Source organism: Akebia trifoliata, chromosome 2 (assembly GCF_017979445.1).
Source record: "Akebia trifoliata isolate Shusen 1 chromosome 2, ASM1797944v1, whole genome shotgun sequence".
NCBI lineage: Eukaryota > Viridiplantae > Streptophyta > Magnoliopsida > Ranunculales > Lardizabalaceae > Akebia > Akebia trifoliata.
In genome coordinates, this window is record NC_141376.1 from 3,477,729 (window position 1) to 3,495,139 (window position 17,411).

Below are 17,411 nucleotides of genomic sequence, written 5' to 3' on the forward strand. Positions count from 1 at the left end.
TATATCACAATTTTTATGAAATTTGCGATTAAATAACAAATTTCATGATTAAATTGAAAAAAAGTTTAAAATAAGAGAGGTATTATTGTAGTGTTTTAATAATATCAAACATGTCAAGCTAGATAATATTTCAACTTTATCATATACAGTTAGATATGATGCATTAGTTAGAGAACCTGAAATTGATTAGATGATGGTGACCACTATACCTATGAGCATCAAAGAGAGTATTCAAATATAAATAGCATTGATGCTAATTATTTTCATCAGAATATGAATCCTTACTTGGATTCGTGATTATGGTTGTTTTATATTTCACATTTAGGGTATGTTTGATGGTATGGAAAGTGACTTTCCATAAAATTTGAAATCCATAGAAAAATAGTAGTGAAAAATAAGTAAGATTTGGAAAATCAAATTCAATTGTTTGATTATACTTGGATAAAATCATAAAAAATTATATGAGAAAAGAGAAGAAGAAGGAGAGGAAGAGGAGAAAAGAGAAGATGAGAAGAGAGGGAGAGGAAGAAGAAGATGATGAGGAAGAGGGAGGGGGGAGGATATGGTGGTGGCGGTGGCGACGAATGAGGTGAGGGATGGAGAAAGAGAAGAAGAGAGAGATAGAAGCTGGCCAGAGATGGTGATGATAGTGATGACGGTGACGACGATGGTAGTATGAAGGTGGTGGTGGTGGTGATGGTGGTAGGGAAGAAGAAGATATGAGTGGGGAAGAATTGGAGATGAAAATTTTGGGTGGTTTGATGGACTTTTTGATTGAGGTGGAAAATGCATTTCTATTTCCATGTGCAATCAAATACTTGAAAAATGTCATTTTCCATGGAATGTAATTTTCCACCCTATTTTCCATGTGCAATCAAACATACCCTTAATGTGTTGTGGGTCTATAATTACTTTTTGTGGATATGAATCATATAAGCATCCCAAGCCAAACACGAAAATCCGATTATCAAAATTAATCCCTTATAACAATCAAACAATCAATTTCAATAACCAAACCTTAAAAATGTCTTGCAAAGCAAATACAAGTAAAATAAAGAAAGTATAAAAATAAAATAAAAAAATTACAACACAAGATATATGTGATTCACCCATTATGAAACTACATCCACGAGCAAGCCAACAAGTAGAAATCCACTACTCAATGAAAAATTACAAGAATGAAGGTTTATATTTACTTCTAACTCTCTTGTGAAACTCACAAAATCTCTACACGTAAGAATCAAAATAAGAAATTGATCCACTCCCATTGTTACAAACCCATAATAACAATTTTTAAATCACCCTCAAGTACCTTGAGCTTTTAGGTTTTACAAGAGAAAAAGAAATAAATATATAGAGATTCAATGTTTTCTCAAACTCTCTAATAAAGAGAAAATCTCATTTTAAAGAAACCCCTTTTATGAACAACAACTATCATCTTGGACAAAATCATTAACCTTAAGAAATAAAAGAATGGTGATTTTATATAACTAAACCCAACAATTTCCACTTTGATAGAAAATCACCTACATGCCAATGCCAAATAATCAAATTTATATTGACTTTAAATCTAGAGAAGTCGAGCTCTTTTTCAACTTTTCTACTTGAATTGTCTTTATTAACATATCCGTTAAATTCTCCTTGGTTCCAACCTTTATCAATCACACCATGTCTTCTTCACTCATGTGGCCTAACCTCCAATGCCATAACCTTATTGAAAGGTCATCATTTTCCCCCACCATGTTTGCATTTCCAACCATCGTTTCTTCAACTAACTTGTACAAGTTATTAATTTGAACACCTTTTGGTCAACCAATGCTCATTTGATGATCTTGAGAACTACACCTTGCCTAGTGAATTTGTAACCACTTGAGACTAATTTGAAAAAAGATATCCAACTCTTATTTAACTCCGGTACATGTCTAACACCTTCTAGTGTTCTCATCATCCCATCAAACATTCTCAACCTTACCATGCCAACTACAATTGTTTTGCTAGTTGAGTTGTTTCCCATCAAAATCGAATTATCTTCACATGGTTTATATGAATTAAACCAAGATCGATAGGGGCACCTGTGATGAGTAGCACCACTATCAATAATCAAATTTTCTTAGAACATGGGATTGTCTTGAGCCATATGCACTTCATCTTTCATAAATCAAGATGTAGACTCCTCAACTTGATTAGCTTCTTTCTTTCCATTGGCACTTTGTTTTTCGTTATTAATATCTTTGTTGGAACTTGAATTTTTACTCGATCTCTTTCTTTTCCAACAATCCATTTTTATATGTCTCATTTTGCCATAATACCAACAACCTTTCTTGTCAAAATGACCTTTAAATCTTGATTGATGCTTGGATTTGCTTCTTGACATGTGAGACTCCATATTTGAGTCTCTTCAGCTTCCCAAGGATGACTTCCTTTGAAGCTCATCGACAAGTAATGCACCACACATCACATCCAAGTTAAGAGCATCTTCTTTAATGCAACTCAAAGTAATGACCACATTTTCATAAGACTCCGATAACACGCATAACAAATTCATCGTCTTATCCTTTATTTTCATCCTCACATAAATGCTTTCAAGTTGACAAATAATGTTGTTAAACTCATTTAAGTACTCCGAAATCTTCGTGTCTTCCTTCATTTTTATAGAATATAATTTTCTCTTCAAGAAAATTCGATTAGTTAGAGATTTTGTTTGATACAATCTTCTAACTTCACCTATAGGTCTTTTGTCGTTTTCTTCTCAATAATATTGAATAGCACCCCATTCGTTAAACACAAACGAATGGTTGCTCGTACCTTCAAATCAAGTTCTTCCCAATCATCTTCGCTCATTGTTTTTTATTTTTGTCTTACTATACATAACCTTGTATTGTCCTTGTTGAATTAACAAGTCATGGATCTTCATCTTCCAGAACTCAAAATCTTTTTTCCCATCAAGTTTCTCCACCTCAAATCGAATACTTGCCATCTTTCTTGCAAAAATCTCTTACAAGCAATTTATCAAAAACTTTGTATACACAAACTGGATGCTATGATACTACTTGTTGTAAAGAACTCCCACAATAATAATATAAAAGATATCAGAAGAACAATAGCAAGCAAAATATGTTTGATAAAAATTAATGGAGGCAAGAGAAAATTAGGAAAAACAACCACAACGCAAAGAGTTATGTGGTTCATCCAATGAGGGTTATATCCATAGGTACTCCGACAACGAAATTACCACTATCAATCTTGGAGAAAATTACAAGGTTGAGTTTACAGAGAATGCCTTATAATGAAGAGAAAATCAATAAGAACCTCTCATACCAACACATGCCATCAAACCCATCTATCTTTTTGCTTCAACTTTGTTCCCACAAGCTTGTAGATCAAAATCCTCTCAAAGATTTTCAATAATGACAATGTATTTGAGACAAAGAAAAAACCCCAACCAAGAAAACCGTCTCTAAGAATTTAGAAAAATTACAAAAAAACCAAATTGACCCCAAATAACTAGGAGACCAAAATACCTTTAAGAAGAGTGATTTTGGATCATTATCCTAATAATCTAATTTTTTATGAGGATGATCTCAAGCCCTCACATAAAATCAGCCCATTCTAAAACTTCTAACCCAAGTGGTTTACAATTTAATGGTAAAAGGGTTAGAAGTTTCAGAGTGGGCTGATTTGTGTGTGTGTGTTTGTCAGGGATGATCTCTTCACCATAGATATCATTCTAACAAAAAATCAGTCAAATTCGAAACTTTTAGTTTTAACCCATATAGCACAACTTTTTGCTCTCAATATTGAGTGCCACACCTGACCCATCATATAAATATGATATTTGACAATTTATTTTTTTCATTTAATATTTGATTCGATGATATAATATGTGAACACAACTTAAGAACAATTACAAAAGCTTAGTTCTAACAGGATTTTTTTTTTCTCAGTTTATCCAACTTATTCCCAAATCCCGACTTGGTGGCCAAGTCATTGACACCGTAAAATTTATGAATCGAAACTTTTCACCTAAGAAAAGTGCACATAATCCAATCTATAGAAATCACCAATCAGATGGATGTTATGATGTTTATCATTTTATTGCTCAACTGGTATTGCGTTATGGCGCGGGGCAACAAGATGATTAGGCATTCGGCTGACCACCATGGTAGTTACATTCTTTACTTGCATAGAAGAGCTGCCGACCAAATAATGTTAGTTAGGAGGCTTTAGACAATGGCAACAATGAAAAACTCCAAGAACAAAGGCCAAAGTGAGGGATCTCAATTCTTATACTTCCACCATTATAGAAGAAAAAAAAATGATGCTGACATCCTGAGGAAGACATTCTACCCAGATCTGGATCATTAGATGGTCATCGTGAATCGTGTTTTATCAATCCCACGGACCATCAACATGGAGAGAAGCCAAAGATCTCCTAGATTATGGTTTGGATCTAAGAATTGTTTATAGTATGAATATCTTGGTCAAAATCAAGGGTATTAATGAACTAGATTTGGGCTAGGCTGTTTCTGCTAAAGCCCTGGTAGAAATATGCTTTCTTAGCTTAAAGATGGCACGGCATGTTTTAGGCCCAAGCCCATTATAATAGTAGGCATAATTGTGTGGGTCTCCATGCTTAAGCATACATACATCATTCAATAAAGAGCTTAATGAAGAAGTTAGATTACAACCTTCATTCAATAGTACTTGAAACTTAATGATAACTTACTAATTAGAAGAAATTATTAAAGATGAAATTACACATAACACCTGATGCACATGTATGTTCAGTACCAGTCACAGATGAAGTTTTTGTCTCTCAGATTTACAAACTTAAGCAATAATTCTGTGTTCTCTCAAGAATTTTGGAAGTTTGTTCAGTTTTCTCAATTTGTTCCACTTCACTTGATGAAGCACTTATCTGGTTTAATTTATTTCTCTCGTAGTGCATCGTTTCAAATACTAAGTTAGCTGAACGACACATATTAAGTCACGAACAATAGATGCTTCGGTAGTTGGAGCCCCATAATTTGCCTTGTTTCCATTGAGGTTATCTTTCCAATTATTATTGTTGCTGCTGCAAACATGCCAATAGGTTGCCAAGGACATGTGAGAGGATACAGCAGGACGTAGTCAATATGCTATACAACTTCCAGGGTCGGCCTCATTAATAACAGTTCGAACGACCAATGGAATCCTTACTACATGTGTTCCATCTTTCCACGAAAGACTTCCAAAGGAGTATCTGCTTTGCACCCTCAGCTTAGAACGGAAAATTACCTTGAACTTTATCTTCTTGGCTGTAGAATTGAATTCTAAAATTGATGGCTCAACTCGCACAGTCACCCCAGGAGGAGATTTAACACGTGCAGTATAAATGGACCTAGCAGGACCAACATTTGTAACCGTTCTTGAGACGGTCAAACTCTCCCTTAGATCCGGAATGGATATGGAAGGAAGATTCAGGTCAGTTTGCAATGTAGACATTTTATGGCACTTTGTTTCACGCATCATCATTAAGCTAATGGCGGAGTCATTGTAGCCCATAGAGCAAAGGAATTGTATATAGTCTGAGATTCCCGCGTCGTAGATGAGGCCAGGTTTTGCTGCTTTGTTTGGATCAACATGACCACCTCCATAGTCAAATGGGTCAGCCTGTTTGTGCGGAAATCCCTCAGCGGTGTTAGGTTGACCATATTCATCTTTTATGGAGGCTGGATGAAAGAAAGAGAGGTCCATGAATTGGTTCAGGACATTTTAATTAGGGTTGCAACTTGGCCCAGTTCAAACCAATAGCTTTGGGCTGGTTTAGCTTGGTTTGGAACAAGTTTGTTGTTCGGTTCTCCATTCAAGGAGAGCATGGATAAATGATATATATATATATGGGCAATGTTCAGCACCCTAAGTTTTACCATACACTTTAACAAACGTTTTTTGTCCTACATGGGTTAGAAGTTTTGGAATGGGCTGATTTTTGGTGAGGATGATCTCTATGATTAGAAGATCATCCTCCCCAAAAATCAACTCATTCCAAAATGTTTAGCCCCATGTTTACACGTTGAAAAATCGTAGACCGTCCATTTTTTGTAAATCATTTTTGATGGGGTTAGAAGTTTTGGAATGAGCTGATTTTTGGTGAGGATGATCTCCTCAGCATAGAGATCATCCTCACCAAAAATCAGCCCATTCCAAAACTTCTAACCCATGTAAGACAAAACACGTTTGTTAAAGTGTGTGGTAAAGCTTAGGGTGCTGAACCGGACCCTATATATATATATATATATGTGGGTGACTTTCGGAGGCCCTAAAGAGAGCCAAACATTTTTTCAATGTATGGGTTAGAAGTTTCAGAATGGGCTGACTTTTTGTGAGGATGATCTCTAAAATTCGGTGCATTCCAAAACTTCAAACCCTTATTTTGAAAAATGTTTGGCTCTCTTTAGGGCCTCCGAATGCTTGCCTATATATATTGGATGGAGTAATGAATTTTTTTTATGGATAGATTAGTAACTTATTATATAAAATTCCAAAGAGGTTTATAAGATATTGGCAACCCACCTTAGTTTGGTTTGGTTCTATTGGAAATTCAGTTTGATTCTTGTTCTTATTTAGTACAACCGATCTATGTCAGTTCGGTTCTGACTTGACCCTAAACCGAACCAAGTTGCATCCCTAATTTTAATAACAGATAATAATGAAACACCAACTGGAAGAAATGCCAGAAAAAGATCTGTTTTTCACCTGTTGTGACCAACGCAGACATTATTGCAGCAGGGCTCCAGTTGGGATGGATGGACTTGAGAAGAGCCACGATTCCGGATATGTGGGGACAGGCCATGGATGTTCCCGATTCAATTTTGAAATTAAGTGGAGCTATTTGGTGATGATACATATCAGGTGAGGGAGAAGCGGGGGACCATGAAGCTAAGATATTCACCCCAGGGGCCGCAATGTCAGGCTGCATAAGAAAATCCAAGATATATTATGTACTCGTCAATGGAATATAATTTTGTAAATAAAAAATAATAGAAGCACCTTCAAAATCGTGGGAGAGAGTGTATTGGGTCCTCTAGAAGAAAAGAATGCCACTTCTGGGGAAATTACTCTGCCCACAGTCGTCTTTGTAATGCTGAACTTAACTTTTGGGTGTCTATAACAAAAACAATTCGTCAAGAAATCTTAAAAAACTTGATGTTTAACAAGCTCAATTTTAACCTCTACATTTTTTATTTTTTTTGGATAAATATAAAATTTTCTATTGAAAAGAAAGGAGAAAAAGTGGCTAAGATAGCCCCCAAACAACAAGACAAAAAAACACGAATAAGCTAAAAACAAAAGAAAGAAAAGAAAAGAAAGTTACACGCCCGAAGGGGTGCTACGAGTCACAAATGGTATCCCAATTGAAAACAAAATCTTGGAAGCATACGCCCTCGAAGTAATTACTCATCTTCAACCAAAAGAAGAGTAACCCAAAAATCACCGTATCAGATGAGCTCTCCTTACTCTAGAACACTTGGTTGTTGCACTCTTTCCAGAGATCCCACGCAATGGCTGAAGGAAGGATAGTCCAAAAATACCTCTTTCTAGAAGAGAAGATATTGAATTTCCAACCCTCAAAAAGTGCGAAAAGAGAAAGAGGGAAAACTCTAATCACCTGGAAATGAGATAAAAAGAATATCCAAATACCACACAAGAAGGGACAATGAATAAGAATGTGGTTGCCGGACTCCCCCATTCTTCGAGCACAAGTAACAAAATTTTGGGGTGATCCACCCCTGAAAGATCAAATTGTCCAAGGTTAGGATTCTACCCAAAGAGGCAAGCCATTAGAAGAAGGAAACCTTGAGTGGTATAAGAGTTGACCAAATGATGGACGGTGACAGAAGCAAGCAATTATAAAGGGATTTAACAGAAAACCTCTTGTCCTTGACCTTGAACCATTCCCTCCTACTATACTCCTTCTCTCTAAATTGAAGCGAATTAAGACGATAAGAAAGATGTGACCTCAGTTAACTCCCAGTCCTTGAAGTTCCTCCTAAAACCAGATCCTAAGAATCCGTATTACTGTCCCGAATCAAACACTGTCTCACCGAGTTGTACTTTTTCAATAAACAAGCGTACAAGGATGGAAATTGAGTAGCCAAAGACAAAGTACAGCACTAAATATCCTCCCAAAATCTAACCTTGTCCCCCAACCCAACTTTGAATCTAATCTCCCTATCAAACATATCAACACCCTTCAAAATACCTTTCCACACACTACACCTGTAAGATCCTTTAGCCCCACCACTATACCAACCAAACCTCTTTTCTCCATATTTAGCATGAATCACCCTCTTCCACAAGTTGTTTCTTTCTTTCCCGAATCTCCAAAGCCACTTGCCTAGGAGAGTCTTATTAGTTGATCTTAGCCCTCTACATCATTTATTAAAATAAGGAAATTTCAATAGCATTGAGGAAAGTATTTATGGCCCAACTAAGCAAATGAAATTTTAGGAGGACCTCATACAGAACGATAACACTAGAAAGCAATTTTAATTGGAGTGCAGGTTGTGCCCAAACACTTACTGCTGTCGGGAATTACCTCGTGGTCTGCATGTATGATATCACAGATGTCCCCTTTTCAAAATCAAGTTGGACATTGGGAATAGCATAGGAAGAAGAAATATCCATGGTTGGAAACTGTGAGAATATGAATCCAACGCCCCCGACTCCCATTACAGTTCTTGCAGCAACTGTGCTTGACCTCTGTTGCCGAGATCGGAAACAGATGACCACCTTTCCTTTTGCTAATGTTTTATTCAGAGATCCCACATCACAACTTCTGGAAAGAAAAAAAAAAAACTTTATACAGAGAATTAACTTTTTTCCCTATATAATTCGAGCTTGAGGAGCTAAATTTTATAGACAAATCACAAATGCACGGCAGTTTTACATTGCTTTATCTTCATCTGAATCTTTGGAAGCAATGGTTTTTCCATACGCTAGTGGGTAGAACTTGTCCACATGTTTCCCTCTATATAAAGCTTGCCCCTGCATGAGAAAATGAATTGCTGAGTTCCGGTTGTCTCTATTATGAAAATTTAAGAAACTAAAAGTGACGTTGAAATAAGGGGTGAATATTATACAAGCTTCCAAGCTGACCCCAAATCTTTGGGGGTAAGGCTTGAGGATAATGAGGATTATGATATTATACAAGGTTCAGATCTGTTTCAGGCCTACGTCTACATACTTCCTTGTGACCACATCAAGAACTAAAGGAATTATTCCGATGTGGCACTTGTTCACTAAAATAAGGTCAACTTGACTACAAATTAACTACATCAGCCTATAAGATAGTACATTTTCAAAGTCAATGTTTGACTGTTCTTGGTGGAAACCAACAATTCAAACAAGTGAGTTGTGACTTGTATTCCACTTTTTTTTTTCTTTTAGTATCTCATAAATACATACATTTAAACATATATATGCATGCATGTATGCTGACATACATATGTAGACATGTATGAGTGTATATGTATGCAGGAAAGTAGGTATGTATGCATATCCTTTCTTTGCCTATCAAAAGAAATATATCAGTTATTTATCATTCAAAATTTAGACTTGCATAATTACACACACACACACACACACACATACATACATACATGCATTGTATATATATTTGTATTACTATTTATACAATATTAGAAGTTAGGAAACAACATGATGCATAATTAGCTTGAATAATTCAACATAGTATCTGCAAAAGCAAAATTGATCCAAACAGTTCAATATAGTTCGGCCAGAATTTAAATGTTTTCATGCATCATTCTGCTCACATGCATCCTTGTGCCTACATGTACTAAAAACACTTATTTACCATTAAAAAGGGGCGCAGGAAATACCACAATCGTTTGGTTGTTCCCAAGAGTGATTGTAGTAGGGAAAGCTCTATCAATTGTGCTTGCTGCAACAGATATAATCCAAGGGGCAGTATTTATAACTGTTTCAGGATTAGGACCGGCATTTCCTGCAGAACAGACTACACTTATTCCTTTGGCCACAGCATGGAAAGCACCAATGGCCAAAACGTCATCAACATAACTATCAAGTGGAGGTGATGCACCCAGAGACGCCGAAATCACATCAACACCATCAGAAATGGCATCATCAAAAGCAGCAAGAATATCGGCTGAGCTACAGCCACCAGTAGCCCAGCAGACTTTGTAAACGGCCAATCGAGCTGCAGAAGCACCACCTCTTGCTAGTCCTCCAGCGAGTCCCATAAAGTTTGCATTTCCTACTGGAGCCCCAGCAGCGGTAGATGAGGTGTGAGTACCATGCCCTACCGCATCACGGGGAGATAAGAACTCTACGCCATCACTCTTATTCAACTTTCCAAACTCAGATTCAAATCCTTTGATGTACCAACGTGCACCAATAATTTTCCTGCAGAAAGAAGTCTAGAAATTGATGAGTTGAACTGAGTGAATTTCAATTAATTTGATCATCACATAAATATCATAGTTTAGAATTTTTGTGAATATTTCATTTTTTTTTTTTTTCACAATAAGATAAAATCACTTGTCCAACAGCTCCAATTTAAGAATGGTTTTAGTGATCTAAAACTGAATCACCCCAAACACCCTAAAACTCTTGACATGAGATTCTTGTTGGAACTCTAAAACTAGAATATGGCGAGCGACCTATTTTTTATAGAATCTAAGCAGGCCTAACTTTTTATTTTGATAAAAATTTATCCTTCAAGGATGTTAATTTTCCAAAATGGGATAAGTTGCTAAACCACATGTGCCAAACAGACAATTTATCTTGAATACGAAAGAACTACAGGACATTTTTCAACTTTACTCTTTAAAATAATATCACGTGGATCTAAACTATACAAAATTTTGTTCACGTTTGTTGAAGGCCATGGGCATGGGCCTTCTTTTTGATGAGCAAGTGGGTGAAGGGAAAATTTGAACCCATCAATATCATCCCTCAGAGATTATATTTGCCTATTAATTTCAAAGGGAACTAGAACAAGAGATGCAATTGTAAAGATCACAAGCGAATTCTAGTGAAATTTTGATGTATGATCATTGTGATGGAGACATGTTCAAAGTGGCAATCAATTGGAAATGTCCACTTAGACATTATTTTAGTTCAAAAAGAAAAAATTATGAGAAAGTGCAAAGTAAAACAAATACGAAACTAAAGTGAAATGAGAAGCTATTTAACCTGTTACAATTGGAAACTTTGAATTTTTCTCCTTCTTGACACACCCCATGCCATTGAGTTGGAACCTTTCCCATTCCATAATCTTTGAAACTCTTGGATTCAGGCCATATCCCTGCACCAACATACATGAACATAAATAAACTCAATTCCCCAATGAAACACTCACAAACAAACCTATGCGTAGGGGTGTCAACGGGTCGGTTCCACATATACCTAGAACTCGGTTCCAGTTCTTATCAATTTCAGTTCCGTGTATGGGATCCTTAGAAGACCCTACAAATATCCGATACCCCTCAGGCACCTATCGGGTACCCATTAAGATAGAGAATATTTTTTTTAAATGGGAAAAATAAATGAGTATCCTTAGAAATAGAATTATTTATAAATGTAACAACTTGTAATTTCTCAATTGAAAGTTAAGATCAACAATGAATTCTTCCAGCAAATCAAACTTTTGAGAATAAAGTTGTAGAAAATTATGGTATGGACCATTTATTTGTTATTGATATTGTATAAAAATGTGTAAAATGAATGAACATTCACGTAAAGAAAAAGTAAAAAAAATTAGACTTCAAATTTTCTTTATATTTTAATTTAGTTCAAGTACAATTGCTTCAAGATATTTTGTTGTAAGTATTTAATTAGACGGCTAATTTTATTATAAATGTTATAAATAAAATAAATTTACTAATCTGATACCCAAAGGAAACCCAATTCTTATTGGGTCCTTAAGATAGTTACCCAGAACCGGACCCAAAGCGATCGGGTCCATAATGGTAGACCCAAAACCAACTAACCGATTTTGGGTACATCGGGTAATTGGGTACCCATTGACACCCTAACCTACCAGTATCCAGGATGCCAATTATTGACCCATTGCCCGATTGACTTCTCGAGAGAATTCCATCCGTCGGATGAGATTTTAGCTCCAGAAAATCCCAACTTCTAGTTGTATGTAAGCTAAGAATTCGATTAGGAATGACGCGAACAACTTCGGGTAATCCTGCATTCGCATTACAATTAAAAGATCATCAATCTCCACTCCATACACTTGGAAACAGAAGATGTGTTAATGGGCACACCTGCAATAGCCTCGGCTTGAGACTGAGTTAACTTTGCAGCAAACCCAGAAAATCCATGCTTGTAACTATACAGAACCGACGCCCTAGCAACTTCTTTGCTACAATTCCAATGTTGGATAAAGAAGTAAAGTACAGTTAACTTAGGGTTCTTAAACAAAGTCGTTTTTCTATGTAACAGTGTATTTAGAACTACTAAATTAGACTGTTTTCAAGCTTAACCTTTTAAAACAAGTAAAAATTCAATAAAAGATCAAAAGCAAATAACACTCCACCTTTTGAGCAGAGTAGAAAGGACGTCGAGATGAGAGCTCTCAACAAGTTGAGGATCCAAATGACGTCTCTCCCCCATGTAAACAATGTGAACCTAGAAATCGAAGAAAACCCATTTCAAGAAAGAAAACGAAAAACCAAACAAACCCATAAATCCAAGAAAACTCACTTTGCTTGCAGAGATGAAGACTAGTTGCAGAGCAAGAGCAAGTACAAGAACAAGAACAAGAACAAGAAGAGAAAACGAAGTAAACATGTTTAGTAGAGTAGACTCCAAGAGATAAGAAGTATGTAGAATCCAGAGAGATTTTATAGTAGCTGAAAGAGAAGAAAAGTAGTTGAACACTTGAACTTGAAGACACGTCAGCAAAGCTATTTGTAAAGAGCTATTAGTCTTTGTCATCGCAGTAAGTATACCTGCTCTGCCACTACTGCTAATAGTGCACCATAATATTGTTTGCCTTTTGGGTTAAATCGACGGGCACGTGACCCAAAACGCGTGAGATATAGTTTGAAAAGGTAAAGGCGAGTTTGGGAAAGATGGACGGATGTGATTTGTTCTCCAATCGTCAAAAATCTGTAATCGTTGACTTGACTTCCATAAATGGTCTAATGTCGCATTTGCAAAAACAAGGTTGAGATTTTCAAAGTGGCTCTCAAAGATATGATAGAAAATAACAGCACTTTCGGTTGTCAAAGGTGATCAGTAGTGCTATGAAAATAATCTCCCATTGACCTTGGTGAGACCCACATTCTACTTGACGCCAAATATATTGCAGTGAGTTTGGCAAAAAAAATATCAACTTTAGATTGTATCATGGACTAACATGATAAGCTCGATCCGTTCCAGATTGGAACTCAATTAAATTGCAATAAATCTGAATCAGACCCGTTGTAGAAAACGAATGGTGGAAGCGTGAATCCCTTCTTTTATTCTTTTAGGACCTTCAACTTGTATTTTATTTCCACTCAAGACAATTGGGGTGGGTCTTCGTTGAACATGATTTTCTCTTAGTTTGTTATCTGTTGAAACTAATGCATTTACTTAAAGAATCACGATAAGCTGATGCGATTGATGTGGTAGTGCATAAAACCATATATCTTTTTTCTTCAGGATACACAAGGGATAAAAGATCTATGGTTCTATGCATATGCCACATCAAGCACGTCATCAGCATGTCAATTTATAGTTAGTCTTAGTAAACCACAGTCATTATTTATTTATTTCCTCTCATCCGCCTATATATCCCATGATCTTGTTACATTCAATTTATTAATAGGAATAATGTTTATTGATCATACAACATTTAATTCTATAAAAGCTTAGTTGATTGTATTGTTGTCTTTTAGATTTGTCAAACAATATTAAAGATTCATATGATCTTCACTTCACGCTGACCTAAATTTGAATTGCACGTTCATATCACGCATATAAGGGAAATTATAGTCTCTATCGACATGGGAAGCTCGGTGTCCAAAGAACAATTGAGTACGTGTAAGCGTGACTTATTTCCTACAATATGTATTTCTCTTCCCCGTACTTGTTTGTTGACACTAATCCTAGTTCCTAAAAGGTCACAGGAGAATAGAGATGAGGTAGATACATGCATTATATTGACACTTGTATGTTATTACTAGTGGGTGCACTAAGTTACTACAAATGAGGCTTAGACCCATAGATAACTTTGAGGTCGTGGGTTCAAGTTATGTTAGCTTACCCATCACCGGAAAAAAAAAAGAAAAAAAGTTACAACAAATGGTATTTTATACAAGGTTTTAGAATTGTCATTTTTACTAATTTAAGATATTGTTAGAAGTTTCAAATAAATAATCTAACTTTATAATATGTTGTATCATTTAAAAATAATGCAAATATATTTTTGGAATTTAAAAAAAAAAATTAACTACTGTTGATTTGCATCATCAATACTCACCCTTTGCTCATTATAGTAATAAATATTTTTTTCTTTTATTTTTTTATTGTTCTTGCTTTGGATAAAAGGAACAATAGCTCACACCTACCATGGATAGAGACGTTGAATGCCGTTGAAGAAAATGCATCCATGGAGTGATTTGTGAAAATTAGGAGGCACAAAAAATGAAATGGGACGATCTACAAGGATGACACAGACAGTAGTAAAGAAACGATAGATGACAGCTTTTATATTCTCTTTCAAAAATTCGTTCTAATTTGCATAGAATAGCTTTTGCATTTTTTTGTTAAAATGTCTTTGTTCTATAATATTCATTGTTCATCACCATCCCAAAATCTTGATCCAAGGGATTTGGAGTTGGTTGAATGAGATCTATTTCTCAATTCAAATTTGTTTTACATCTAAGGAAACATATTGATTACATTACAAACAGTTCATAATGATGCAAATCTAACTGTGAGAGTATTACTTTATGATTTATATTATTAAAGTGTTTTGAAATGCGTTGAAAGATTAAATCATGTAATTAGGATAATTATTAAGTTATGTAACTTGTAATTGATATATTTTTTTAATATTTAATGTATTCTTATCGAAGAAGCATTCCAATATTCAAATCATCTTGAATTTTATCACTAACCAATACACCAAAGCATCTAATGTTAGTGGTACTAAAATGGTAAAGCCCTCGTCTTTTTAAGGGTTGTGACTTGTGAAACACTATCACACTTTGAAGTTGATATCGTTGATGGTCCACTATGTGACAACTTTCAACTTTGTACCTGGACACAAGCCCTTTTCCCAAAGAGAGTTTTTATTACCACACAAACTTTTGATAATGCCACCCCAAATGTTTGCTAATCCTTCGACAATTTTCATATGAATTAGTGTCGCGTTAGCTAATGTTGGTGTGGCAATAGAATCTCTCTTTTTCAAACCTCCATAATAGTTTTATAATGGTTTTTGCATTGTTAAACTTTTCAAATACAGGGCTTGTCCTTTTCACACGGTGTCATTTCCACCAATGTCATCAATGACTCACTTTATGGTCAATTTCTCTTAGGTACTTGTAGATGCAAAAATTTGCTCTACCTTGTGATTCTTACTAATAAGAACTCTCGTCTTCCTACTTTTTAAGGTACGCCTGCAACAACACCACTTTGACATCTAAGTCAAGACTTTTTATATATATCATGTAGAGTATTTTCGGAGAAAAAATTGCATGTCTTTCGATGTGTTGTACTTTTGTATTTATAGGGATTTCTTCCCTTAAATCTTCCCAAATTTTCTCCGTGATTCCCTCCATTGAGTTTCAAATCCTTGGAACTCGGTTTAATGCGAATCGATTTCTCTAATAATTCGGGCGTTCAACTAAATTTCCTCTAGATTGGCACATGTTACATTTTTCAAAAAATACCCCCCACACTACTCTTATTAGATTCCTAAGTAAATATTTCCATGAGTTGCTAATATCAAAGCTTGAACCCACATAGCATTGACTATTATAGCATTTGATAAGGAGTCATTGTATATTCCAAGTTAAAATGTTAATCTTGATTGGTTCCTGTTTGGTTCTTATAAGAACCATAATTAGAATCGTTATTTTTTTTTAATTCCAATTCTTATTGGCTCCATTTCTCAAATCAATGGAACTAGAATTGGAATTATCAAAAAATTCTCTGTAAACAATTTTGATTCTCTATTTTTATTGGTTTCTACCAGTTCTGACTCTCAATCTACTCGACTCCAATAGACCCGACTCTAATGGATTTCAATAAAAAAGGACAGAACCTCCCATCAGTTCAGTTAAATGGGTGCCCATTGAATTTGACACCCTTAATTTGGATAATATGATCAATGGATCTTATGTAAGAGAACTCCTTTATCAAAATAAATAAATAAATAAAAAGTCTGATTGAATGATTCTAACCATCTAATTGCTTGAGCGGGAGAAGTGTGCTCAAACATAGATAAAAATAACATGATACACATTTATAAAAAAAAAAATTCCTTCTAAGATATATGCTTGGGAGATGGGATTATTGAATAAGGACAGTGGTTTAAAATTATTATTGTAAGAAAATTCAAATATAACTGGAACACCCTGGAACTGTTTCAGTTTTTCAGAAAATAAATTATTTCATTTGCCAGCGCCAGCTATTGTGGTTGTTATTTTTGTGTGGATAACTTACACAGGTAAATTTGTTGAACCTATTATTAAAAAAAAAAAATGCTTTTTGAAGAAATAGTTTTGAAACTTTAGCAACATTACTATTTCACTGCTTTGGTCAACAATGATCATAGTTGCTTTTAATTATTTATGCTATAAATTAATAATTCAAATATTATTTAAAAATATTTAGAGCATGCGATACATTCTATATATATTTCAAACACGGGAGACGCCGAATTCTTATGTTTTGTTTTTGAAGGTCTACAGACCAAAAAACTATTTATTGTATATAATCATTTTGATGTATATTTATTGAATACTGATGAATGCATGCGGTAAATCATACGTGGCTGATGTGGCAAGGGTACAAAACAGCAGATCTTTTCTTTGTGTATCCCGAAGAAAAAGATCTATGATTTTGTGCCTTTGTCACATCAACTGCGTATGATTTACCATGTGCATTCATCACAACTCATTTATTTTTACCAAAATTGATGTCCATTGTATGATCCTTTTAATAAGTATATTTTGAAATATTGACCTCGCTATATTAATCAGGCTGCTAGAACTATGGCTGCAACCTGGGCGGGTTGGAGGGTAGATCCATGCTCAACTCTAGTGGCAAAATCCTCAACCTCGACTCTCAACTTGAGTATTGAGTTTGAGCTCAATAACCTCAGTTCAACTTGAACTTAAGTTTCTAAACTAGGGTTGAGTTCGAGTTAATTTGAA

General features: G+C 35.2%; 1 protein-coding gene across 3 annotated transcripts; it reads right to left on the bottom strand.

Annotated features, from left to right (window-relative positions):
* Positions 1-4,681: 4,681 nt before the first annotated feature.
* On the bottom strand, positions 4,682-12,897 carry LOC147408850 (subtilisin-like protease SBT3.9). Of its 3 annotated transcripts, none has more exons than XM_086422798.1 (11): positions 12,742-12,897; positions 12,575-12,666; positions 12,303-12,400; positions 12,068-12,223; positions 11,221-11,332; positions 9,885-10,428; positions 8,933-9,030; positions 8,582-8,818; positions 7,033-7,147; positions 6,739-6,955; positions 4,682-5,711 (listed from the first exon to the last, which is right to left on the bottom strand). In XM_086422798.1, exons 1-11 carry the CDS (start codon positions 12,826-12,828, stop codon positions 5,131-5,133), a joined length of 2,337 nt encoding a protein of 778 aa, XP_086278924.1. In that variant the 5' UTR covers positions 12,829-12,897; the 3' UTR covers positions 4,682-5,130. The 3 variants fall into 3 exon arrangements, with proteins under 3 accessions (XP_086278924.1, XP_086278921.1, XP_086278930.1); XM_086422795.1 differs by having other exon boundaries at positions 8,582-8,821; XM_086422804.1 differs by having other exon boundaries at positions 5,517-5,652; positions 8,582-8,821.
* Positions 12,898-17,411: the final 4,514 nt, after the last annotated feature.